This window comes from Cinclus cinclus, chromosome 5 (assembly GCF_963662255.1).
Source record: "Cinclus cinclus chromosome 5, bCinCin1.1, whole genome shotgun sequence".
NCBI lineage: Eukaryota > Metazoa > Chordata > Aves > Passeriformes > Cinclidae > Cinclus > Cinclus cinclus.
Window position 1 is genome coordinate 53,895,621 of NC_085050.1, and position 24,111 is coordinate 53,919,731.

Sequence of the window (24,111 nt, forward strand, 5' to 3'; positions counted from 1 at the left end):
TAGAAAGCAGCTGTTCAGCTGAATGTATTAAGCAATTTACTTTAGGTAATGTAGCCTATAAAATTTTAATTTTGGATTAAATAAACCGTATCCTTCAGCATGACTCTCCTACCTTGATGTTCATAGAATGAAATATGGGCACATTTAGTGAATTTCTTCTCCAGGATGTGCCAGTGGATAAGGGTCAATAGTTTCCTAATGAAAGCAGTCAATAGCAATTTCTCTTAGTAAGCAGAAAGAAATTAGCACTAAACAACAGACACAAAGTGGCGAAAGTTTTATGTGATTATTTGGTTGGACTGCTCCAGAATTTAGGAAATAGCTGTAGCAGGTAGCATACTACTGCTCAATAGATAGCAAACAGAGGTTGGCAGAAAATAGATCAATTTAAAAAGTGTCTAAGCAAGTTGGCAGCAAAAGTATGTTTGTGTCTGTGTGTGCAAAGGTAGGCGTGTTTTCTACAGCATTTATTTTATGCATTTTATGTCTTAACATGTGGAACTAAGCAAATGTTTTGCTACAGAACAAAGGTGGAAATGATTTCTTGTCATAGTTCCTTCACAAATGTTGTTCTCACCTTAAAAATGTGATTTATTGCCTCATTACTGTGGTAAGATTACATGTTTTACCCACACTCCTCTTGGGACAAGATCTTCAGCTGGTATTGAAAAGTTTTGTCCTCTGATCATGACTGAACTGTCCCTTGAAACAGCTTGGGAAGACTTGTCCCTTTCCTTAGTCTTGGAATAGCATAACATGGAAATGATGGAACCTAGACTGTTAACTGAAGCTGTTTTCCTATATGAAATCAATAGTGTTCTGCAAATTTCAGATCAAAATCCTGTAGATGTGTCTCTTTGTTGACTGGAGTCCCTGGGATCCAACCATGAGAGGATGCAGGGAGGGATGTTTGTGTCAGTTCAAATGATAACAGAGGCTCTGATGGGAAATTGTTGACTATCTCAAACACATCCTATTTTTAATCTAAAAATGTCAGCCAAAGAGTGTTTAGCAATTTTCTAAGTATAAAAAGGCTGACTTATATCTAACATGTTTCATAAATGTATAAAAATAACTAGACCTGAGAATCAGTGGACACTTCTAGCCTGTGCTTACTTCTGTTTATTCTTGGTATCAAATTGTCTTTTGACTTATGACCCAGTCACATGTAGGCTCTGAGATGTAAGAGATTGGAATTCAACAGATTTTATTAAAATATGCAGGGAATGTTTGTAGCCTGAGAGGCTTGGTTTCTCATCTGTTTGTTTTTACCTCCTCTTTTTATTTTTTAATGTGGTCATTCTTAAGCTCTGCTGAATTTTTCACTGTAAAATAGAAGTCTCACATGGTCGATAGCTAAGTTTGTACAATCTATATCATAGTATTGATTTGGGACAGGTGAGGAACTCAACTATTGGCAGACTGAAGAATGAAGGAGCATATTTAATATGGCTCAGACAAGGTTCTGCCAAGGGCCCTTTATTCATCCTGATTCCAAAGCAATACCTCATTGCATCTAAATAACAGCAAGAGAGACTGAGTAAAATGGGAGAACAGTGCGATCTTAGAAACAAGTTTTTCCTAAATGTTGTCCAATGCTGTAGGCTGTGAGGAACTGTGAGGGACTGTGAGGGTAATGCCTATTTAGTGTGTTGCTTTGAAAAACTAGTGTTTCATCTCTTAACATTTTGATAAAATCTAAATCTTAGAATAAAATTAATATAATAAGCCACTTTTTGAGTGGCAGGAGAAAAACTCAAGTATTTTTGTATGGAGGCACAGCGGGTAGTCACTTTTTCTTAGTTTCAAAGACTCTTGCTTTCATGTACTTGTTTCTTTGATGAGAAAAGTAGCTTAGTGCTTGCATTATATACTTTCAGAGGTATTGTTTGATAGAGAAATTTCAGGCATGGATAGTTTATTAAAGTTTTGATTTTATTCTTGATAGACTACCAATTTGTCCACCAAAGGAAATGATTAGGATTATTCTTTTTTCTTCTCCCTGCTTCATTCTGTAGTTCCCTTTCCAAAAATCATAACTTTATTATATATTCAATCTTATTCTCTGCTGTTACACAAAGACTATGCTGTAGAGATACACACTGCCATCAGAAGGAGCTTTTATCTTGGTCAGCCATGGCTTCATGGATAACCAGACAGAGAATGACTCTTCTTGTTTATCCAGCGTGCATTGCAATGGCAGAACTAAAATGGTGCTTGTGCAGCAGGTGTAGGACAGAAAGTGGTGTTTTGACTTTGCAGGCTTTCCAGGCTTTCACACAACCCCATGGTCAACATCTATTGCTAGCAGTCTCCAGTTGCTCTTCAGTCTAGAGCACAGAGACACCTGGAGCCAAGAGAAAACTGGCATTTGTGTATTCTTGAGCCCAGACTCCTTCAACAAGAGGATTTGCAAACCCACTATTATTTATTGTTACTGAATTGACTGTTTTACTGGAAATCCTAACTGATTGTTCCAGGTCTATGTAAAGTTGCACAGGCAAAGGACATGAAGGTTGCCTTCTACTGGGAAGATTAATTTTTTGCCTGGGTACATAAGTACAGAATACTCTCATGTGTGTGTGCACTCAGCGTGTTGGCCCAAATCCCTCGGTCCCAGCAGACTGAAGGACAGATTATTCTGACACACTGGAACAGCTCATCAGTTTGTACAAGGCAGTGGTTCCTTTAGCCAAGTGTTGGGGTTTTGGCCTTTTTCTTCTGGAGGGGTAGGAGGTAAGCCCTTTGAGAACACCAGAGGAAGTCAGTAAGGGTGCTCCATAATGTGTAATGGTATTTTGGAATAGGACTTGTATTATTTTTCACAAAATATCACTTGCAGGAGGAAAAGGCTGTTTTAAAACAGCACAATGGCAGTGGCACATGTAGATGTCTCTCTTTTGGATTGAAAACCAGTACAATTATCCCTAATCAAGGTTTATAAATGCAGAGTATGTAGATTTCAGTTCAGGCATCCATGCTTGTCAAGGTAGGGAAGTGCTCACTATCCAAACCAGCTTAATACTCACCACTTTTGGTTAACGACCTTATCATTACAAGTGAAACATTTAATCTTCCTGGTCCTGGATTAAATTAAGGTGATCTTGAAGGGTAGTTCTAGGTTTTTCTCTTCTGTGGGTGTGTGATTATGCTGAATTTCTATGCTCCTAGACTTCCCCTGGAAACAAGCAGGTTCCAGTGTGAAGCTACATTCCCTGTCACCGTGGTATCCCCTTCTTCTGCCAGGGCCTCCCACCTCACAGCTCTAAATGCCTACTCTTCTGTTGTCCAGAATTTTGACATCCTCTCTCGGTATCAAGAGAGCAGTGACAAAGCTGGCGCCCTTCCTCACATGACAATTCCCTTCATTTTTTTCAAAAAAGTGAATTTGTCTTTTATTTGTCTTTTTCAGGATCTAGCTGTAATCTTAGTTCTGTTGTAAATAATGGGAGATAAACTCTTTCAAAATCAACACCTAACAGCAAGTAAATTATTAGTTTTGTCCCTTTCAGAGCAATTATGAGCATTTGGTAATATGGCACTTCTACATTAAATTCTCTATGGTACAGTCATGTGCTCATGCTGGAAGAAAAAACCAAACCAAAACCTCAAAGTTAAAATAATCACTGGAAAAATGCTAAAAGGTTTCCTCCCTTCCCATGTGCCCAGCTTACTGTGTGCTATTTCAGTGAGTCTCTGGCTATTTTTGGCTAGTATCTAGACACACCACAGCTTGTATTTATCTTGGGTACAACTGGTACAAATACTTTTGAAGATCCAGTACTGCAGATTGCAGTGGAAGCTAAATATCTGGGATCCCAGGTGGACTGGCACAAAATGTGCTGAAGGGAAACCTGTCACTTTTTCATCACTTTTATTATCCAAGCCGTAAAGATTAAAGTGGTTCACTGCCTTCAAATAAAATTCAAATTGTGTTGTAGACCCAGATTAAACTCAAAAGGAAGCATAATACATCCATTTTTTTCAGTGAGAAAGTAGTCTGACGCCCACAGGCCAAATTTCTTGGAGGGTTCATTTTAAAATAAGCTCATATGTTAATCAGTTTATTAGCACTGTCTCAGAGAAAAATGGTTCTTTGATCAAAGACATAATCAATGGAAGGTCAAGTGTCTTCCTGCCAGGAGTGTAAATACTTTGTTGCATCCATGTCTAAATGTGGTTTAGGGAAGACTCTTGTAGATGCATAGCTATGGCTTTAAGTTTAAGGTGGATCTGTTCTAGATGCAGCATGAATCCAGTGAAAAGTCATCTTTGTCCATTCAGGACTTGAAAATATTAAAGGGTAAAATAAGGGTGGAAAGAATAAAGATTACTACTCTGATCATACGGACTGAATGACTTGCCTGTGCTTATTCAAGTTGTCTGTAGAACAGCTGGGATTGGCCTTTTAAGCCCTGTGTACACATCTGTCACACAGCTCCCTTCTCAGGACTTTGCCACCAGGTTTATGTTATATTGAGCTGGACTTATTTCCCATGTGAGATGTAAGTCTTCCTTTCCACACCTGGCAGGAACATGCCTCGTGTTGTCCTCGCCTAGGATGTTGGGAGCACAGGGAAAGCCAATACAAAGTCTTGCGCCCACATGACTGGCTCGTCTTGCAGAGAATTGAATTGTCACTGCAGCGTGGGACACAGTTGGTAGCTGTAATACTGCAAATTTCCTGACAAAATTGGTACAGTTGGCACACAGTGTGCTTCAAAGCAATGATAATCAAATGTTCCATAGTGATGTATGATTGAAAAAACAGTGCTGGCACTCCCGGCCCCCCTCTCACAGGTTCTTGATATTAATAGACAGCTTCACCAATTTCTCCTCTTCACCAGGGGGGATATCCATCCAGGCAGCTGGGCTGCATTTAGTTTTGCAAACCTTAGGGCATACTCAGCTTGCTCTGGAGTGACAGGACCCGCAGTGCCGTACATTTGTGCGAGTTTGCCTGACTCATTTCTGAAGCACACCATGTACTGGGTGTGCTGAAAGCTCAGCACCACTCACGGTGGGCACCTGCCTGTGAGGTGGAATAGCAGTGTCTATGGCTGGTATGTGATTCAGGGAGCACATGAAGACCATCCTCACTGTTCCCTGCTTCTGTCAAAATTCTGTAGGAACTGTTCTCAACACAGCCACTGGAAAGAAAAATAATAGGAGGCCTGTGGGCTGTGTTGTTATTATTATTCAGCTGGTATTGACTTGCAGTACCAGGACATTGCAGAACTGCCTTTCTCTAGCTGTCAGCCAATCAGCTGTGACAGCCCTAATAATGGTTATGTCAGGAGGCAAGTAAAGAGATGCCACAAATGGTTTGCACGTGTATAATTGCTTCAAAAACAAATCTGTTAATAAAAGGAGATGAGAAAATTGACAGAAGAAATGGTTTATTGCATGTTAATTTCTCCAGATTTCATAGTCCTTCTCTCTCCTTTTTTTTTTAAATTCAATTGGGTCACTTCTGTAGAGAATTGTGGTCAGAAAATTGAATATGGGGAGGAATTCTATACAATAAATAATTACAATGATGTGTTATTCCCAACGAGGATCAAGTTCAGGCAGATGGGTTTGGTGGAAGAGCTGTTAGCTATCTGATGGCTTCTTCCATTTACATTTACCCTGTTGTGGTACTTAGAGTTTTTATGAAAAGGAGTATATAAATAGAGTGGCCTAAAAAGCATAAAATCTCTTGGCCTTTGTCTTCAAAGGTCCCAAGATATGGTTGCACCTGCATTATCCATGTAGAGGAAACAGAAGATGCTGCAAATTCTGTTCATAGAAATGGGAAAACCCACAACAGATGACAAGAATTTTATTTACTTGGTCCATAGCATAACACGATCCATATGGGTGTTCCTGAATTAAAATGCTTTGCCTTCTGCACTGCCTCAGTAAGATTGCTAGTGTGTCTAAACAGGGTAAAGTTTTCACAGTATTTACAGTTTAGAAGACTTACTGTTATATATATCTGAGCAGTTGAAACCTAAGTCATCCCAGAAATAAGATGAGGGAGCCCTGTAGCAGAGAAATGAGTGAATATAGCTGATGAGACAATAAGGCTCGAAGTAAGTAATTTGAGAAAATTGGACCAAATAATGGGATCAATGCTAAGCTTGATGAAGGCAATAGTTTTCACGTGACATTAGTGGAAGCAGCTGCAAGACTTACAAGCTCAAGAATGCCCATTTTAGTGCAAGTTTTTTATTTTTTTGAAGAAAATGTTTAGGTTTTTTTTTTCTAAAGAAAAGTATCTCTTTACCTATATATGGGTGAATATATCTATACTGCCCATATATAGTTAGACACCCCCCTAAAAAAATAAAAATCTCTAAGCTGTCAGCTGTAAAGTGAGTTGTTCTGGCTGTAGGAACCGCTGAAAACCCTTCCAAATGGGGTACTGTAATGATGCTGATGTGCAAATAAAAATTTTCTGTATCCTTCAGTGGTTATCGCTAGAGCAAGTCAGTGTTTATGCACTGTGATCTAGATGTTCAGGTAGTTTTATGAAATTAGTTGCCAGACACTTACTAAGTTCATAGTTACAGTCTGAGGTATATTCTGACTTGAAGAATGTTGGTTGAAAACAACCAACTAGAAAAGACCTGTGTGGAAGAGGTACAGACAGCAGTATGGTTTATTTTTTGTTTTATTTCTTGTCTGACATTTCTTATTGTGAAATTGAATGATACCTGAGACTTTTGACCTTAATTTGTGCTTGTGCTGGCTTTCTAATGAACTCTTTTGTATTGCATGAGTCTCAGCATCTAGATTGGTTTCCATTTGTGGCCTCAGCAGAGAACCCAGGAGTTAGATTGCCTCAGAAATAAGTTTCGGTCTTTCAAAGCAGTCTAGTAATGCTAGACAAACTGCTTCCAAAGGATAATTGACTCTTAATTCCCTAGGCTATGAGAAAAATCTCAACTCAACGTCACAACCCTATCCTCAGAAAAGTGGTGGTGGCTAGGGCTATTTTAGAAGAGTGAAGACTAGACTGAGATTTCTGAAAGATGATCTTGACTCCTGATTCAATCAGTTCTCAGTCTAACAGGGTGTCCATGCTGTAAAAAAAAAAAAAAGAAAAGAAAAAAAAAGAAAAGAAAAGAAAAAAATTGTCTTCAAGGTGCATGAGACCACTGCTGACAGAGAAGTAGACAGGTTTTCTGCCAAGTGAGCAGGTTTACTGTGCACTTGCAGAACTCCTCATCTCTGTTCATTTTGGGGTGTTGAAGCCAGCAGCCCAGCAATTTCTCTAGTATTTACTTCATGCTACCAAAAAAAAAAAAAAAAAAAAAAAAAAAGTACCTGGGGAACAGTTATTTTCAGGTTTGTAGGAGATATTACAAATGGCAAATGATAAGAGCAGTAATACAACCAGGGAAAGTGGGGCAAATATGAAGAAAGATTTCAACAGTATTATTTCATATTATTCATTTAAGAGAAGACTTATTTCATAGCTGACTCCACTGATCTGTACTGTGATCAATGGCATTATCAGTTTTCATGCTTTTCCTCCAGTTGTTCGGGGATGAAGCATTTACAGTACATTATTTAAATACAGTGCATGCTTCATATTTATGCTTCCCTTAATTAAACATTCTCTGCCATGGTTTGGGGTTCAGGAAAGTAGTCACTGCATGAGCTCTCTCTGCTTGAGCAGTGAAGAGCAAGTTGCTGTACATGACAGCATTTCATCTCTGTATGGCTGGGGACAGTAATGCATGAGCAGCAGGCAGAGGCATTAATCTCCTCAGCTATCCAGAAATGAACTGTCATGTACAGCAACTTGTTCTCTGCTCTTGCTGCTACCCAGTCCCCTCTCCTTCTGCACCCAAGATCACCTTTGCATACATTAAGCAGGTTCATGGGGGATTGGCAGTTTTCCTCCTGGGAGTAGCAGGCTAGGGCAACGTGAAGCCAGCAGAAGCTGCAGTACACAGGGCCAGGCAGTGGTGATGGTTGTAGCCAGTGCAGAGGTGTTGGGGATGGTTGGTATCTGCTTTCCAAGCCTGCAGGTCATAGGTTTCAAGGTTGCTGTGCTGAAGATCCTCAGAACCTGTAAGAAGCTGATGTGTGGGGTGACAGAAAAACAGACTGTGAATTTGCTGTCTTCTGAAGCATTTGAGTGTGTCCCCAGTACCTTGGCCCATTTGCTCCCTGGCTTTTATGTAAAAGTCTTTTCCTAGTTGATTTCCAATCTGTTTGAGTTTCTGCTCACCTGGACCATAAGCTGTCCTGTATGAGAAGGAGGATCCTGGAAGAGAATAAGTCACTTAAAAACCAGGCTCTACTTTGAGTAAATTGTGCAGAGCACTGTAAATTCAGCATATTGGCAGAGATTAACGCAACAGTTGGGCACTTTTTGAAGGGGGGAGGTAAATTCAGTTTAATTTACAGTGGTAGGAAGTGGTGTGCTCTGTTTAGTGTCAGTAGAATGACAGTTTACTACGTTTCCCAGGAGCACTTACGGCAGAAGTAGGATTGGGAAGGAAGCAATTCAGCTTATAGATATTTCTTTTATTAACAGAAAGCTACAGCCCAGGTCATTGAGGCAAAATGCTGAGAGTCTTACTCAGACAATACCTGTTTTCAGCTATGTGTGTGTGTGTGTGTGTGTGTGTGTCTGAGTGAGCGAAGTGCTGACAGTCTTGCTCATACAATACGTGTTTTCAGCTGTACTATAATGTGTTTTGGCATCAGCACTGAGTACAGTGGGAAGCCAACCAAAACACACCCCTCGCTTTAAGTATTACTAACGAGCTTCTGAGGTTTCTTCCATACAATTGCTACCCAAATGCACAGCTGTTGTTTTATTTTAGATATTAATTTGCTTATGTGCTGTGATTTTGCCTCTTAAAAGGAAATGTGGCTTGGAGAATGAACCATTGCAAATGACCTTTTTGGTGAAAACCTCCACTAACTACGGGTAACAATTAATTTTATATGTTTTCTATCCCTTCTTCCCCAAGCCTAGTGGAATCACAGAACTATATATATTTTTATATATATATATATATATATATATATATATATGTATATATGTATATATACATATATACACTACTATGTATTTAGATACGTTTGATTTAATACCACTGTGGTTGTCTCATCATAAATTAGTAACCTGCTGGATGAGGCTACCTAACTACAAAATGAACTTCGCTATTCAAGCCGATTTTGACAAATGAAGAGCAGAAAAAGCTGTTTAAACTAACTGGATAACCACTTTAAACTGTTGTCTCTTGTTAGACACCAAAATAAAGCAGGATCACCTCTTCTTTTATGCTAGAACATTATTGCTATTGCACAGATGAGAGGATTTTGAATGTGGATAAATTAGATCTGTTGTTAATTATTCTGAAAGCTTGAAAGTAGGTACAGCTATGTAGTTTTCATGTTGGCCTTTGTGAGGTCTCTGTCCCTAGTCATTCTCTCTACACCTATTGTCTGTTAATCTTCATCCACTTGCAACAGCATAAGGAGATCCCTGACCAGTTATGTTTGCTGTACTTGAAGGAAAAAAAAAAAAATGGGAGGGATTTCAAAAAAGAGAAAAAATAAAAGATAGCCTCCTAGAGGCAAGAAAGAAGATAAAAATGGGGGGAGAAAAGACATGACAGAAAACCTAAGCAAAGGGATGAAGCAAGAAATGAGAAAACTAAAGTGGAATTGAAATACGTATGTCTTGTGCTCAGATCAGTCAGACAGCTTAGTCCATGTTTCTGTAGTGATGGTGTTTATGATTAGAACCGGACAGATTCAGCTGGGGCTGGATATCAGTTTCCTCACAAAGGCTGGGGATGATGGGGAGGGAGATTAGAGCACTGATTCATTGCTCCCTAGCTTTGAACTGACTTGCTGAGGAGTGCTGAATAAATAAATATGATACGGCCACACAAAACATGCCCAGCAAAACCCCTAACTTAATTGCATTTCTGTTATTCCTCTCAAGTGTTTCTTTATGTTTTTCATTCATTCATTAACACTGCTGCTCTATCTTTTTGATTGCAGATCTGTATTTTAAAAATCAAAACCAAAGGAATCTATTTGCTTCTCGTTAGGGTAAAGGCTCTAGCCACAGATAGCAGACTTACTTGTGCTGAGGGAGTTGAGACCTCAGAGATTTACAGTCTTTGAACTAGACTGAGATACAGACAAATGCAATTTCTTGGAATAATCTGCACCATCACTGAATGATACTGCTTTTGTTAGACACAGGGGAGTCAACAACAGGTATAAATGCCCCTGTGTCCCAATCCAGGCAATGCAGATCTAAGAGCCAGTTTGGCTAAATGCTCTTGTCCTGCATGCTGTTCAGTGTTATCTCCTGTGGCATCTGCAAGACAGAGGAGGGTATCTCTGTGTTTCTTCTCCCTGCTGCTAGAGGCTGTTGAGCCAGAAACACTCCAAGCTGTCATTTCCCTCTGTTTCTGCTGTATACTATTAGCTGCTGAAAAACAATACTGTTGTTTGACCTGTGGTGTGAGTTACAGAGTGCTTCTGATTTCATCCAAACCAATTCACAGTACTGTTGAGAAATGCAATGTTAACATGGTAGCAAAGCTTTTGTTCTGCAGGATCTGAAGCCCCACTTCCTGTGGCATTTTCTGTTGACTTCATGTTATCAGAAGATAACAGTTCCTGTAGGAACCTTACATTAAAAATGGATATAGCAGACCAGGAACAGATAAGGGAGGGAAGCAAGTCAGTGTGTGATTCGTAGATTCAGGGGTTAAACTTCAGCTGCTGGTCTCCGAACATTCACTCTGTCTGTCCATAAAAATTCAGAACCGGATCTGTTCTCAGCACTTTCTGGGGATTTCTCTACTTTAGCTATCATTTCCAGACATAAGTTAGATTACTGAATATTCAGAAAACTCCCTTTTCTTTTTTTCCCCCCTCATTTTTATTTTTTTTTTGGTTAGTGTCCATGGAGTGAGCTTGAAAAGATTTGGAGGCAAAGGGTAGGGTGGTGGCTGGGAAGGGTGACCATGCACTTTGCAGGTACTGGAGTTCTACCTGCTGGGATTCAGAAGTCTGATGGAATATGTCAGAGCTTCCCACAGGCACTGTACATTTGCTCTCTGGTCACAACAACTTCTGTTTGAGGTGTCCTGGGTGCTGCTGATGTTGGAAAGACACTTGAGCTAAAGATTGACTTGAAGGCAAACCAAAGCCAGGAGACTGCTGTCTCAGGTTTTGCTTTGAATGTTAAGACTTTTATTGTTTTTTAATTGTTAGAGGGCTTGTGAGTAAGAAATCAGCAGGACTTAAGAATGAGTGTAGATGAAATTAGTTACTGCAGGGGAAGATTTCCTGTCTGTAACCAGTTTCTGAAAGAACTGTGTGGATGCAAACTGCTTCTGTAGCTTGTATGAGAGGGACTGTGGTGAAGTTTCTCTCCGTGGGCCTTGTCCATCATAAATTCCAGCTTTAGAAAAGGATGGGGTGGGTGTTAATTCTGATGAACTTGCACCATTCACCTTCCATTGTCCTTCCTTTACTGTGTCTACCGATGATAAGGGTAGAGTGGCAAGAGGACAGGGTATGTTTCCCTGCAAATAGACATGTGCTCAATGAGATGCACTGTCCATGTGTCTCCTCAAATAAGCACACTCTGAAGGGAGGACAGTAGCTGATTAAATCATCCTGTATGTTTCCAAAGCAAATAAACACTTTTGGCTGTCATTTTCCCTCAGAGAAAGGAATGCCTTTGATTATTTTGTATTAAGGATCAGCTCATTATTAGCTTTATTAGTATATATAGTGCACAGAATCTGTTGGTATTTTCATGATGGAAACTATAATATTCAAGTGGAACAGAGTTTTTCATCTGCTTACAAAATCTCATGTATTTTCAAAACCAATTGCTAGTCAAAATAAATAAATAAATAAATGTCTGAGTCATATTTCTGATCCTAGGCAATAATCTGTGTTTTTCCATCTGACTCTATAAACACCCGGGTGTCTGATTCAATAAGAAGATATTTATATTTTCTATTCTTTTTCTACTTCTTTTAAGGATTTTTCCCCTTTTCCACATCTGGTGTTCAAATTCCTAAGATCCCCTCTTCCTTCCCCCTTCTTTCCAGAAGCTCCTGCTTAGAATTCAGCTAATGGATTTCTAATTCAATTTGAACTTCTATTGGGATAAGTCCAGCCTCATACAAAATAATTTATGGTTCTTGAAAACTTTGCTGTGGATGAAATTAGGTAACCAGCACCAGGCAAATAATAATTTCATTAAGAACCATGAAAAGAAGTAGTGAGTATGTAGATATTCATGAGGATTAATGTTAGTCTCAGGACAGCAGGATTCCCCCAGCCCATGGAGAGAGCCCTTCAGAGAACCCTTCAGGCTGCTCCATCAATGCAAAGGGAGACCAGTGCCAAACTTTGCATCAACTCCAGCACAGACAGACTTTGTTCCCTAGTCATTTTATAAACACAGATTTGTTTGCAATTCTTTCTGTAACTGTTGGCTGCTTAGCATATTATACTGGCATGCATGTGGGAGAAGTTTTGAAGGAGGCATCTGAGTACAGAGCTTTGTTTGCTCAGTTTGAAGGTAGTGAAAAAAAGAGTGCTACCTATTAAGCTCCCAAATACATTTTGCAGATGTGACCCTGAACCTGGCAGATTAGATTTCCCCAAGGTTACAGAAGAATATCTATCCTCTGGGTCTCAGCTCAATGCTTTAACCAGGTGGCCATGTAACTGAGCTAGTATTTTAGGTATAGTCAAGGGTCCCATGTTTTTCTGAGGTGGAGTGATGCTGCTGTCCAGATTAACTATACACTTCAGATAGCTCATGAAATTAGGATCCATGACATCCCACTAGATCTCAGCTTTATTAATTAGGAGATGTTGTATCAACACTTTTTGATGGGACAAAAATGCTTTCATTTGAAGTGTTGCAAAACTGGGAGCAAAGCTCTGCTGCAGTTTTAATAACTGGGAATGTAAGGGTAAAAATAACCATTCTTGCTGGAAACAAAAGGTTGACGTTTTAACCCTAACATACTGATGCAAGAAGCAAGCTTAATTATTAATATGAAACAACATAAAAAGCAGAGAAAGTATTTATAAAATGCAACGTTCAGTTACATGTCCTCACTCAAGGTAGCAGTATGGAGCTCCTTTTGTTGTGCCATAACCATCAACAATGCATTGCACACAGATTTCTCTTTATTAAACAAACTTGTGCTGTGCAGTATGATTTACCACTGGCCCTAAAATCCATTTGCCAGCAGTTGATGACTCTGGCCTAAGCTCTGTCTTTGTTTCCAGTACATGATAGAGACTTAAGAGCCTGAGAAAAGGTGGGATCAATTTTTCATTTGGTTATCATATTTGGGACACCATGTTCAGGGTGTTGACATAGCAGTAAGATAAAGGACCTGAGTCTGAACTTCTAATTCTAAAAATGTGTGCAGAGTTAATTATACTTGGAAGTTTTCCTGAATTGTATGCTTTGGACTGTACCCAGGAAACTTGTTTCCAGTATGTGTTACAAATATATTTTATGTGCTGTAAAATGCATTCTACCATCTAACCACAAAGGTTGTCAGGTCTGGTACAAGGAGATTTTTTTTTGTGTTATTGTAACTGACACCTCCTTTCATGTTCATGTAAGTATGGCAGGATCTGTCCTGTGTGTCAAAGAATGCCTGAAGGGGACTTGAGAATGAATAGGTTTAACGAAAAGTATTTTTGCCTAAGCCTTGTCCATCTTTAATTAGTTATCAGGGTTAAAGAAGGGGTCAAGAGCCTGGAGCTGCTTCAGGACTAATGTGTCAAAGGGAAGTGAAGCCTAACACTGAAGAGGAAATGATGCTCCTCAGAGGTTTCATAATTTTTGACCTTGTGTCAACCATTATGACCACTAATGGCAGCTGGGGCAGAAATGTTTCAAATTAGACTTTGATTTCAGGTGGTTAGGAGGGGATCCCATGCCATCACACAGACCCATCGCAGCCTAGAATCCAAAATGAAAAATGCTTAGGAGGGAGGACACAAAACCTCCTAGGCTGACACTGAAATTTCTCTGCTTTTCATATGTTGTATTTATATCACAGAAGACACAACTAACACTAAAAGGCTTCAACTCTACCAGCACAACCCTATCTAACAAAGCTGTGTTAGCATTCCAGTTAAATGCCTGTAGCTCACATTTACTGTAGGGCCTGAGTGCTTGGCAAAGTAACGCTTGCATGTTACTCTGTGAGTTTGTTACATTACAGAGTAAGGAGATAAAGCCTTGGATATAGTCTGTAGTCCACTTTTTTTTTTTTTCTCCCCAAGCAGGAATATTTTATTTTATATTTTTTTAAATTTTTTTTTTATATTTTAAACGAATCATACATTCATGGAATAGTTTAGGTCAGAAAGACCTCTGAGATAAGACAGTCCAGCTGTTAACCCAGCACTGCCAAATCCACCACTAAGCCATGTCACTAAGTGCCACATCTATACGTCTCTTAGATACCTCCAGAGATGGTGACTCAAGCACTCCCTGAGCAGCCTGTTCCAATGCTTGACAACCCTGGAAGTGGAAAGAGGGTGGAAACTTCCACAGAGTAATCACCATGAAATGTCACTGGTATCATCTGCTGTTTGTCAAGCATTTTATTTTCAAGTGCTGTACTTTTGGGAGCCATGGCATAGTAACTGAGCCAGCCTTTTCCAGTAGCCCTATACAAATACCATGAGTTTCCACCAGAAGTAATTAATATTTTGCAAAGAGGGATGTGACTGCTGGTACTCAGGTCAGGACAGCAAAGAAACAGGGCCCTTGACTCTTCACTTTACATTTCATGCTCTCAATGCTCATAAGTTAGCCTCACCCCCGATGATATGCCTCCAGCCTATTTTATCTATTTACATGGTTAGGCAGACTCATAGAAAACAGTGCTTGCAGATTACTGCATTAAGTTTCCTATATTGACAGCAAGTCTTATAAACCTTGTTGTTCAAAGAACAGATTGGTGCTCTTCATATGCGACAGAAAGAATTTTCAATTGCCTTGCATAAAATCATACCATCTTCTGTCATTTTCTGATGCCCAGTCCAATGCTAATGAGTACCTCCACCATCTCTTGCATGTTTAGGCAGCAGTTGGTAGTCTCACAGAGTTTGTCTCAGGGCAATGGTGATGTTCTGGATACAGAACTTTAGGGGTCATGCCTACATATATACCTTCAGGTTTTGTCTTGAATTAGCAGTGGGATGTATAAAAACATTCTCTCTGTTACAGAGCACGGGGAGTTTTGTTTTCAATATTCCTCTCATCTAGTTGTTGTTAAAGTTTCAAGAGAAGCAGAAAGTTTAATTATAATTATGTATTAAAGAAACTGGAAGAAGGTGCCTTTTTTCCTTCAACAGTAAGATATAATTTTCAAAACTCTTTCTAAAGGTGGTACAGTGTTTTCTTTATCTAGATGTGATTCTCATTTTCCCTACTCTGACACAAATCATATTTTACTGCACTGGAATTAGTTGTTGATTAACAGCAGTGCAGTTTACCAGGGTAAGCCAGGCAAGATGCATTCCAAGCACTGGGCTGAGAGAAAGAGACAGCACTGTCAGAGCAGGGGAGATGGAGAACACACTGATTGCTGTAGGCAACATGTTGCACAGTGTCCACATTGTCTGTGGCTGAGTGATAACCATTTATTCTTTCATCTTCCTCTGCCCTTGGCTTTGTATCTGGGCATGCAGCTTTCACATAAAACAGGAGTACAGAGAGAAGTGCACAAGAGGAAAGGGCTCTACTCCAGATCTACACCAGCAGCCACTCAGTTGGCTTCTTTCTTTGACTGTGAAACCTCCCTGCTTTTGAGCTGCAGCTCCCACCCTCAGCATTCCCCCAGTGTAATGGCAGGCTGTGCACTGCTGTTAAAAGGGAAAGCATGGTGTTTTCTTCTCCCCTTCAGCTCTTCACAGCTTTCTGAGAAGGCTAGTCAGAGTGTGGTGGGCATAACAGGCTTGATTACTGTGTTAGGTATGGCTTATTTATTTAGGATGGTCGTTACAGTAAGACTGTGTCCAAATAACAGAAACCTCCTTCCTGGACCCTTTAGTTGAGCAAATAATCCAGTATTTCAAGTATCTGATATGCCCATTGTACGGGTTTTTGAAAGGGCTTCAGGTTGGTGCCTGTGGCTCACCATGGATCAGGTATTGATTCCTGTGCTGCTGTGAAAGTTCCTGTTTTTTTCTAGGGGTACAGAAGGACAGGAAAGGATGTGTTTGGCTTTTATTTGATGTTCCTGTGTTTGAGAGGGAGACTTTTGCCCAGTAGCCTTCTGACACATATGTAGCCCCTCAGTGCACATGTCCTTTGTTAAATGGAAGCAAAGCTTGGGTTTGACCTCCAGGGGATGTGTTGTTAAGCTGAGATATGCTAGGAGTCTTCACTGAGCTGCTGCAGGTGCAGGGAAAGTTCATTTCGTTTTGTGGTCTTTATTTATTCTATTTCTGGGCTGAAGTCACCCAAAAAAGATAAACATTGCATGCCCTATTGATTTCTCTGTCACTTTTCCCAGACTGTGCCTGCACTCTGCCTTCCCTGACGAAAAGAACATTTAATTTTGTGGGTGCTCAGTAAATCTGAGTCAGAAATTCCCTTGACCTTGCTCCCTGTAGGGTCCAGCAAAGTTCAACAAGGATCTGTTTTGTGGGCTGCCACAAAACCAAGCCTCATCTTTAAGCACAAAAGGTTTGCCAGTGAATTCAGCTACAAGCAAGCAGATGCCAGCTTCCAAGGTTGGCCAAATATTTTGCTGTTGCAAAATTGCAGTCTTCCTGGGCTGTCTGGGGATACTTTCCCCTTTTGAGATGATGAAGAATAAGGAGTGATTGCTTTATTGCATGCTCACCTTGCAGTCAGCCAGAGGTAGGGCTGACAGAGTGTAAGTGCTGAGAGAGCCACTCTCCTTCTCCCCAGGTCAAGGCAGGCTTTCTCTTTCAGGGCACAGGCTACACTTTTCTGTGCCCATTCTCTGTCCCTGTGTGGTCTCCCAGGCTGAGGCAGGGTTGAGAGGGCCTTTTAGTATGGAAACTGTTAATAAGTGATTCTTAGAAAAAGCCCTGCTTTTTCCCAGTTTTTATTCAGTTTGGACTAATGTTGTATTCATTGCTCCATGGTGTTGTGGGCCTCTAAGGTGGAGGCAGGCTCTATGGCATACAGTATTTTTTGCTTCCCATTTGGTGGCACTGCATGCCCTTCCTAGGAGGATGAAAACCCTGCGACTAAAGGACTTCAAGCCGAGCAATTTTCCTTTCCTGAAAGATTGTGCACTGTAATCCAAACCCTTGCCTCCATCCTGATAAACTGATAGCACCTGCTGTTAATTTCACAGTAAATAGCACTTGTTGCTCTAGAAAGCTTTTTAATCATAACATTAAAACCTGAACAGAAATCCCATCCATAGAGTAAACTCCAGCTGCCTTTCTTGCAATGCTCGGAGAATGATCATGCCGAGTGATGGGCATCCAAATGCAAATAGAATTAACTTTGCAGCCATTCATTTTAAATTGCTCTTGAATCATTCTGAAGTAAATTCCATTTGAGAAGAATTTGCTTCAGGTCTCGCATGAAGAGATAATGGTCCAATATATTATCATCTAAGCAATAATAGTTCAAGTCTCGCAGTTCAGATATATACTGAGTTATATGCTGGGCTGATGAGAGTTAAGGCTTTGTATATAGTAATAAAACTAGTGATCTAGAGATGAATAGATTGGTGTATGGAGCACAATATTTTCCTGCGACAGATTAGAGCAGGGATACTAATCCATAAAAGGATACCATTAAATCTCTCTTTTCACGTGTCATGCATGGAGAGCTATAATGTGTACAGTTTTACCGGCAAATGCATGAAAAGAATAAAGGCCTTTCCTGACATAAAAAGGCTCCTGACTTAGGCAAAGATTTGTTTTACCTTAAAAGAAAAGGGAACTAAACTTAAGCTAAAATTACTGTATGTGACAGCCCATGCCAGATTATATCAATGTTTATTTCAGTGGCTATAGATTTGCATTTGACTTTGCTTTTAAAAATCATAGTTGTCAGATACTACAGAAGGCAAATAAAAAGTGTATCTATGTATTTGGGCCACCAACTAAAATAAAAATTCCAAATTAAGTTTATATATTAAAGTGGCTTTTAAAAATTTATTTCTTAATATGAATGAATTGCATGACTGCAATCAGTTTAGCAGTACCATTAATCAGGTCTTTTGTCTTGCTAATATAAATCAGTCAATAACAACAGATGGGCTGTACACTTTATTATGTGAAAATAAAGATGAATGTGACATACTGCAGGAGTAAACTTGCAACTCAAAGTTACTGAGCACAGAAGGGGATTTGTTACAACAGGGGAGAACAATGTGTGTCTTGTGTTTGCGTTTGATCAAGGTTGTGAGGGGAACTTGAGGCACATGACATTGGCATAATGATTGGAAATCAGGTGTGTGAATTTTTAGTGTTTGTTTGTATCTACACTTTCAGATCACTCCCAAATGGTTTAATTAGCTTTTTTCCTCCAGACAAAAGAAAAAAAAAATCTAACTACTTAGGAGAGTTAAATAATAGAGTTATAAAGTTTGCTGCTTTGTTGCACTACTGGGAGATGAGGATTTTAAATAACCGGTGATAACCAGTCAGGAAGCTGCAGATCAAAAGTCCCAGGCAAAATTTATACCCTCATACAGCAGTGGAGCACACCATGAGAGGCAGCCCCCATCTAAATTATAGAAACTGGCTCAACAGGCCACAGAGTGATAACAAAATCATCCCTGAAATATCTAAGTCAGTTTGATTTTTGTATGGAGAGAGGAATGACTTGTGTTTAAATACAGCTGGTCAGGAGAAACTGATGGATGTGTTTATTCAGTTGTTAGAAACTGCATCCTCATGAAAACACAAATTCATTAGATTGCTTTGGTTTTACCAGGTCTGTTCTCTAGAGAATTTCAAAAAATCCCAACACAGTCAAATGTCCCATGCTGATATTATCTGGGTAAGATTTTTAGGGATATTTTGCCCTGTCCCAAATCAGCAGCTGGATTGGCTGACTGTCCTAAGCCTAAGCTGTGCCTGGTGTGATGTGCAAGCCATCATGGGGGGATTTAAGGTTCTTCCTTCTCAAAAGATGCTCATCCTGAGAAGCAAGGGTCACAGCCTGGCACAGGGGAACTGGGGCTGCACACCCTCTCCACCTGTAAACCACCATCCTGCCACCATGCAGCTGGTGTGCTTGGGTGGGAGGGCAGGGGTGCCTTGCTTCCCTGGAGCACCTGACCCCATCTCTTTGGGGGGTGCAGGAAACACCGAGTGACTTCCCACTGTGGGTCACAGGTTGATTAAGCCACCTGTTACCTTTCAGCAGTGAAAAGCAGCAGCAAGGGTTCCCTCAGTGCTAATGGAGGTAGACTAGCTTTGCAGTGGGATTGCGATTTCTTCTGCCAAATGCAGTCATGGTGATATTCTATATGTTCCTCCTGAGAAACTGCTCTATAAAAAACCAGCATTGTTGCTATTAACAGCAGCAGGGATGGAATGAGCATTCTCAAGTTCAAATAGCAAAAAGGAAAAAAAAAAAAATCTTTCTTAGCTACTATCTTAAATTTTTTCTGAAAGTGATGGTTTTAAATGCCAGTTTCCAGGGACGTGGCAGCCTTTGAGCAGTATTTGTGTGACAGTTTGTGAATGGTTTCCATCTATAATCCTAACATTTAAGAGCGTTTCAGATGCCTCTTGATAGAAATGAGAAAGAGTGTGGAAAAATAAAGCTGAGGTTTATTATTGCTCACGAAGAGCAAAGAGGAATCATAGCAAGAAGACAGTAAGAAAACAGGCTTGTACCTGACTGTGGGATGGCAGCTTGGTGGAGAGATGCAGCTATCTCCACAATCAAAATGTGAGACCAGTTCATAATGTACTGGGCAGTACTTTGAATGCATACAAATGATATCTAAACTTTATAAGCAGTTACCTTCAGGAGAAAAAGCCAAAACCCACACCTGTTTTTCAGGCTGATTAAAAAATTAATTTTTAAAACCTTCTTTTTTTCTTTTTTGCAGCTTGCTGATCCCTCCTTTTAGACTTTCTAGCTATCCTTGTTAAGGTGCAGATAATTGGTCAGGCATTGTAATTATTGCCTTTGATAATGTGCAGAAATTTAGTGGTGAAAATAAATGCATTTGTTCTTCCAGTCACCAGAAATTAGTGAAGCAATACTTGTTTAATTATAAAACATATGTGTGCTTTGTTAGTTTCCATCTGTCTGCTTGCTGATTTGCAATTAAATGACCAGAAGAAAAAGATACATCCTGTGGCAATTCAGGGGAAATGATTCATCTCTAATGTTTCTGTGTCATGGATGTCTATGGAGCAGTATGTAGGAGAGGGGAAGAGGGGAGGTGTGCATGGAAGGGGATGGGGAATGCTAAAAAGCCTCTTGATTCTGTTCAGACATGTTTCATTGTCATGAAACCAAATGAGGACTCCCATTAACTTACTGTAACTCGTCTTTCTTTTTGGAAAAAAACGGGGAGTAAAATGGACCAAGGATGAAATACCTAATGAGGAGAGGAAATAGGATTGCAGAAGGCTGGTGTTGTTGGAGTGAAAAGGAAATTGCAGAAATAAAAGGAAGCATGGGAAAGTGATAAAAAATTAAATTTAATTTGAGTATCTGGAAATGATTAATTGTAGATGGAAATGTAAGTGTTATAGTGTGTCACAGATTTTCCCTTTGCTAGAAGAATGTCAGGCCTTATTTATTGGCCTTTTATTCTATCTTTGAACCAGTTCACTTCTATTAACTTTCAGGGAGTTATGCAGTAGTGAGTCAGGCCTAATACTCCTTATAAAATGAGACACCAAGCAAGACAGGAGTATTTTTAAATTAATATGAAGGGGGAGTAGGAAATAAAAATAAAAAAAAAGAAATGGTGAACATATGTTCTTTTCATAAATAGTTTAGGAGATTCACAAAATGGTTTGCTCTGTAAGGTATTCCCATCACTGATAAAGATGTGCAGCTTACCTTCATACAGCTGCATGGATGGGTACCATATTGCCTTCTTCCCCTCTCTCCTTCATCCCTGTTCATGTCCCTGTTCCTTCTTGTCTTTCTGAAAAGCGGTGTCTGGAAGGAGAGTCGTGTCCTTTGTCATTCTGGACAAGGCCTGCACAGGGAGGTCTCAGGTTCAGGGAGGGAGCTGTCTGATATTTCATCTTCATGAAGACTGGCAGGAAGGAGATAGCCAGCCAGTATTTTCATTTTCAATTGCATGTTCCACGGCGTTTTATTGATCAGCAGCAGCGTCCATCACAAGGTATAATGACAACTGTGTCAGAGGCAGAAAGGGGAGATTGAGGGAGGCCATCAGGACTGCCAGCTCACCGCTGGTGGGTCTGCCAGGAGTTGGTGCCCTCCACCACTTTGCTGCTTGGAGCCTCTTGGATGTTCTGTGCTCTGGTGGCAGGTGGGGAGGGAGATGGGGAGAGGGCTGTTCTCTGCTGAATTTGGTGCTTTCTGATGTGGCGGACTTCCTCTGCACAAAGGGGCAGAGGGGTTGTAGAACAGGATTTATGAAGATGGAGGAAGAAAGGGAAGTATGCACATTCGGTGTTTTCAGTCTTGCTTCCTTGCTTTCAGTCAAGCTTCCTTGCTTCTTTCTTTTCCTCCTTCTCCAGACTTCTTTCATTGTCTTAATTCTTTACCAGCAGCACCAGAGAGGTGCTGAGGTACCTTGTGTCAATAGTGCGTGTCCATGTGTTGCTCAAAATGTCACCATTTCACAGCTGCCCTTACCCATGTTCTAGCTCCTGTGTCCTCTCCATAGCAAGGACTGCACACACCAAAGTACTACTGACAGAGTAGATAAAACATAGCTTGGCACCTTCATTAGCAGTCTTAGCAGGACAGTCAGAGAACGAAAAAAGAGGTGCAGACTGGGCTTGAATTTAGCCTTTTGCCCTCAGCAGATTTCAAATTGCTCATCTGAAACAAAAGGTACTGTTTCCTGTTTGGACCAGCCTCAGCTGGCGGTAGATATTGCACACACCTGATTATGCAGCGCGGTAAGTCACTACTGAAAATGTGACCTTGAAGCCTCTGAAAGTTTCTATTATTTCTCTTTATGGTTTTTCAGGCAACTCTACCAAGCACTAACACAAAGCTTTATTGCTGGTATTTCCAATGATGGTAACAAAGGACTGATCCCAGACTGTGAATGTGTACATCCCTGTCACATCACAGGGAGGAAAGAATGCTTAGGATGTAAAGAACAATTTCTTCCAGTCTGGAAACAGCAGTGCGTCTACGCCTCAGTTTAGGAATGCTCCTAAGATTACATATTATTCAAAAAGTATACACCTTTTTCAATTTTCATGAAGTTTTTGCAAGTGTCTGCCAGCTGAATTTTGGTTCTTTTATTTTTCCTTTACAGATGATGACTTTTTTCATGAACTTCCAGAAACTTTTCCATCTGATCCTCCAGAGCCATTGCCCCACTTCCTCATTGAACCCGAAGAGGCTTACATTGTAAAGAACAAGCCTGTGAATCTGTACTGCAAAGCAAGTCCAGCCACACAGATCTATTTTAAGTGCAACAGTGAGTGGGTTCATCAGAAGGACCATGTGGTGGATGAGAGAGTAGATGAAACCTCTGGTAAGTTTGTATTATGTTGCGAAGATATGAGAATGAACACCATTAATATCAAGACCACTGTTGTAATCTAGCAGCTGTTTCATATGGCAGCTGCTTTTCTTTACTCCTGTTACAGCTGTGAATTTTCTGTATCTGGCATTGCAAAATGTTCCTGTCATGGCATAGGGGTGGTGCCTGCATTCAGGTCAGTGAGTGAAACAGGAGTGTGTAGAGCACCCTAACCAAATCTGAAACCAGAAAAACAGGAGAACCATGCACAGATGAAATTCCTTTCCTTAGGCAGGACTACTCCTAGTTCACTTCCCCAGTGTCACAAATTCACGGTAGTTGCACTGTGTTGTTGTCACAGGCTAAGAACCATTCTCCCCAAAGTGTCAAGGAGCAATTCAGATGTTACTAGAATGATGTTTTCTTGGGGAGATGTGAGGAAAAAAAGGAGAAATTTAATCAGTTTTCAGCAAGAAAAGAGAAAGCACACTGGGCACACTTTAGAGCACTATTGATCCAGAGTGAGCACCTGGCTGCTATTCATTGCACTTCTCTGCCTGTTCCATGGAGCCTGTAAGAAGGAGAACTAGAGTATCTTAGCGTCCTTCCTCAATGCCAAAAATTCCACTGACATTCATGGAAGTAAAGCAGGACCCTCACAGCACAAAAAAAAAAAAAATTAAAAAAGGGGGTGTGGAGTTTGAGCAATAAAGAAGCAGTGTTTGGGAAGACTTGTAATCAATAGAGTCTGAGACACATGCAAGGAGAGAGGCAGGACTTACTGCTGTTTTGATGGCTCTGAGAAATAACTGGTTACCAAGCAAGAAGGTACTTTCCATTTGGGAATTACACCACCACTTGGTCTAATTACTTAGAAAAATAACTCCACCAGATGTCTTGGAAGACTCTTGTGAAACAAGTTTTATTTGTTTCAGCTCATTTATTTGCACAGAGATCAAAAGCATAAGCTTTTCTTGGTACTCTCACTTGAAAAAGATAAGGTTGGTGTAGGAATAAAGGCTGTAGGAAAAAGATCTGTATTATACTTGGGGCCTCTATATTTATTTATAAAAACTGGCTTTTCCACAAGTTGACTGCAGGAGAAACTCTTTAAAAAAATTAATGTTGCTTAGTACTCTTCAGTATTTTTCATTTGGTGGGATCCCAAGGGAATGAGGATGGGCAAACATAAGGACATATGTGACTTAAAGCTTATTTTATTTTCATAGCATATGAAAACAGCTATGAAAAAAAGCTTAATTTTTTAAGTTTTCATGAACATCACTATTTAGAAACATGAAAGTTTTTTCACTACAGGTGAAATATTCATTCTTTTTCTCAAAAACCTCATTGTGGGAAAACTTGGCAATGCTATAAAGGAAATTGCATTCTACAAGTGTAAAAGGCAAATCTTTAAAAGAGAAGC

General features: G+C 40.1%; 1 protein-coding gene across 2 annotated transcripts in view; it reads left to right on the forward strand.

Annotated features, from left to right (window-relative positions):
* Window positions 1-24,111, forward strand: part of UNC5C (unc-5 netrin receptor C) — a 242,362-nt gene that overhangs the window by 133,025 nt on the left and 85,226 nt on the right. For both annotated transcript variants that reach the window (XM_062493830.1, XM_062493832.1), the window contains exon 2: window positions 22,476-22,697. In XM_062493830.1, the coding sequence (XP_062349814.1) occupies window positions 22,476-22,697 (222 nt within the window). The remainder of the gene's footprint in view (window positions 1-22,475; window positions 22,698-24,111) is intronic.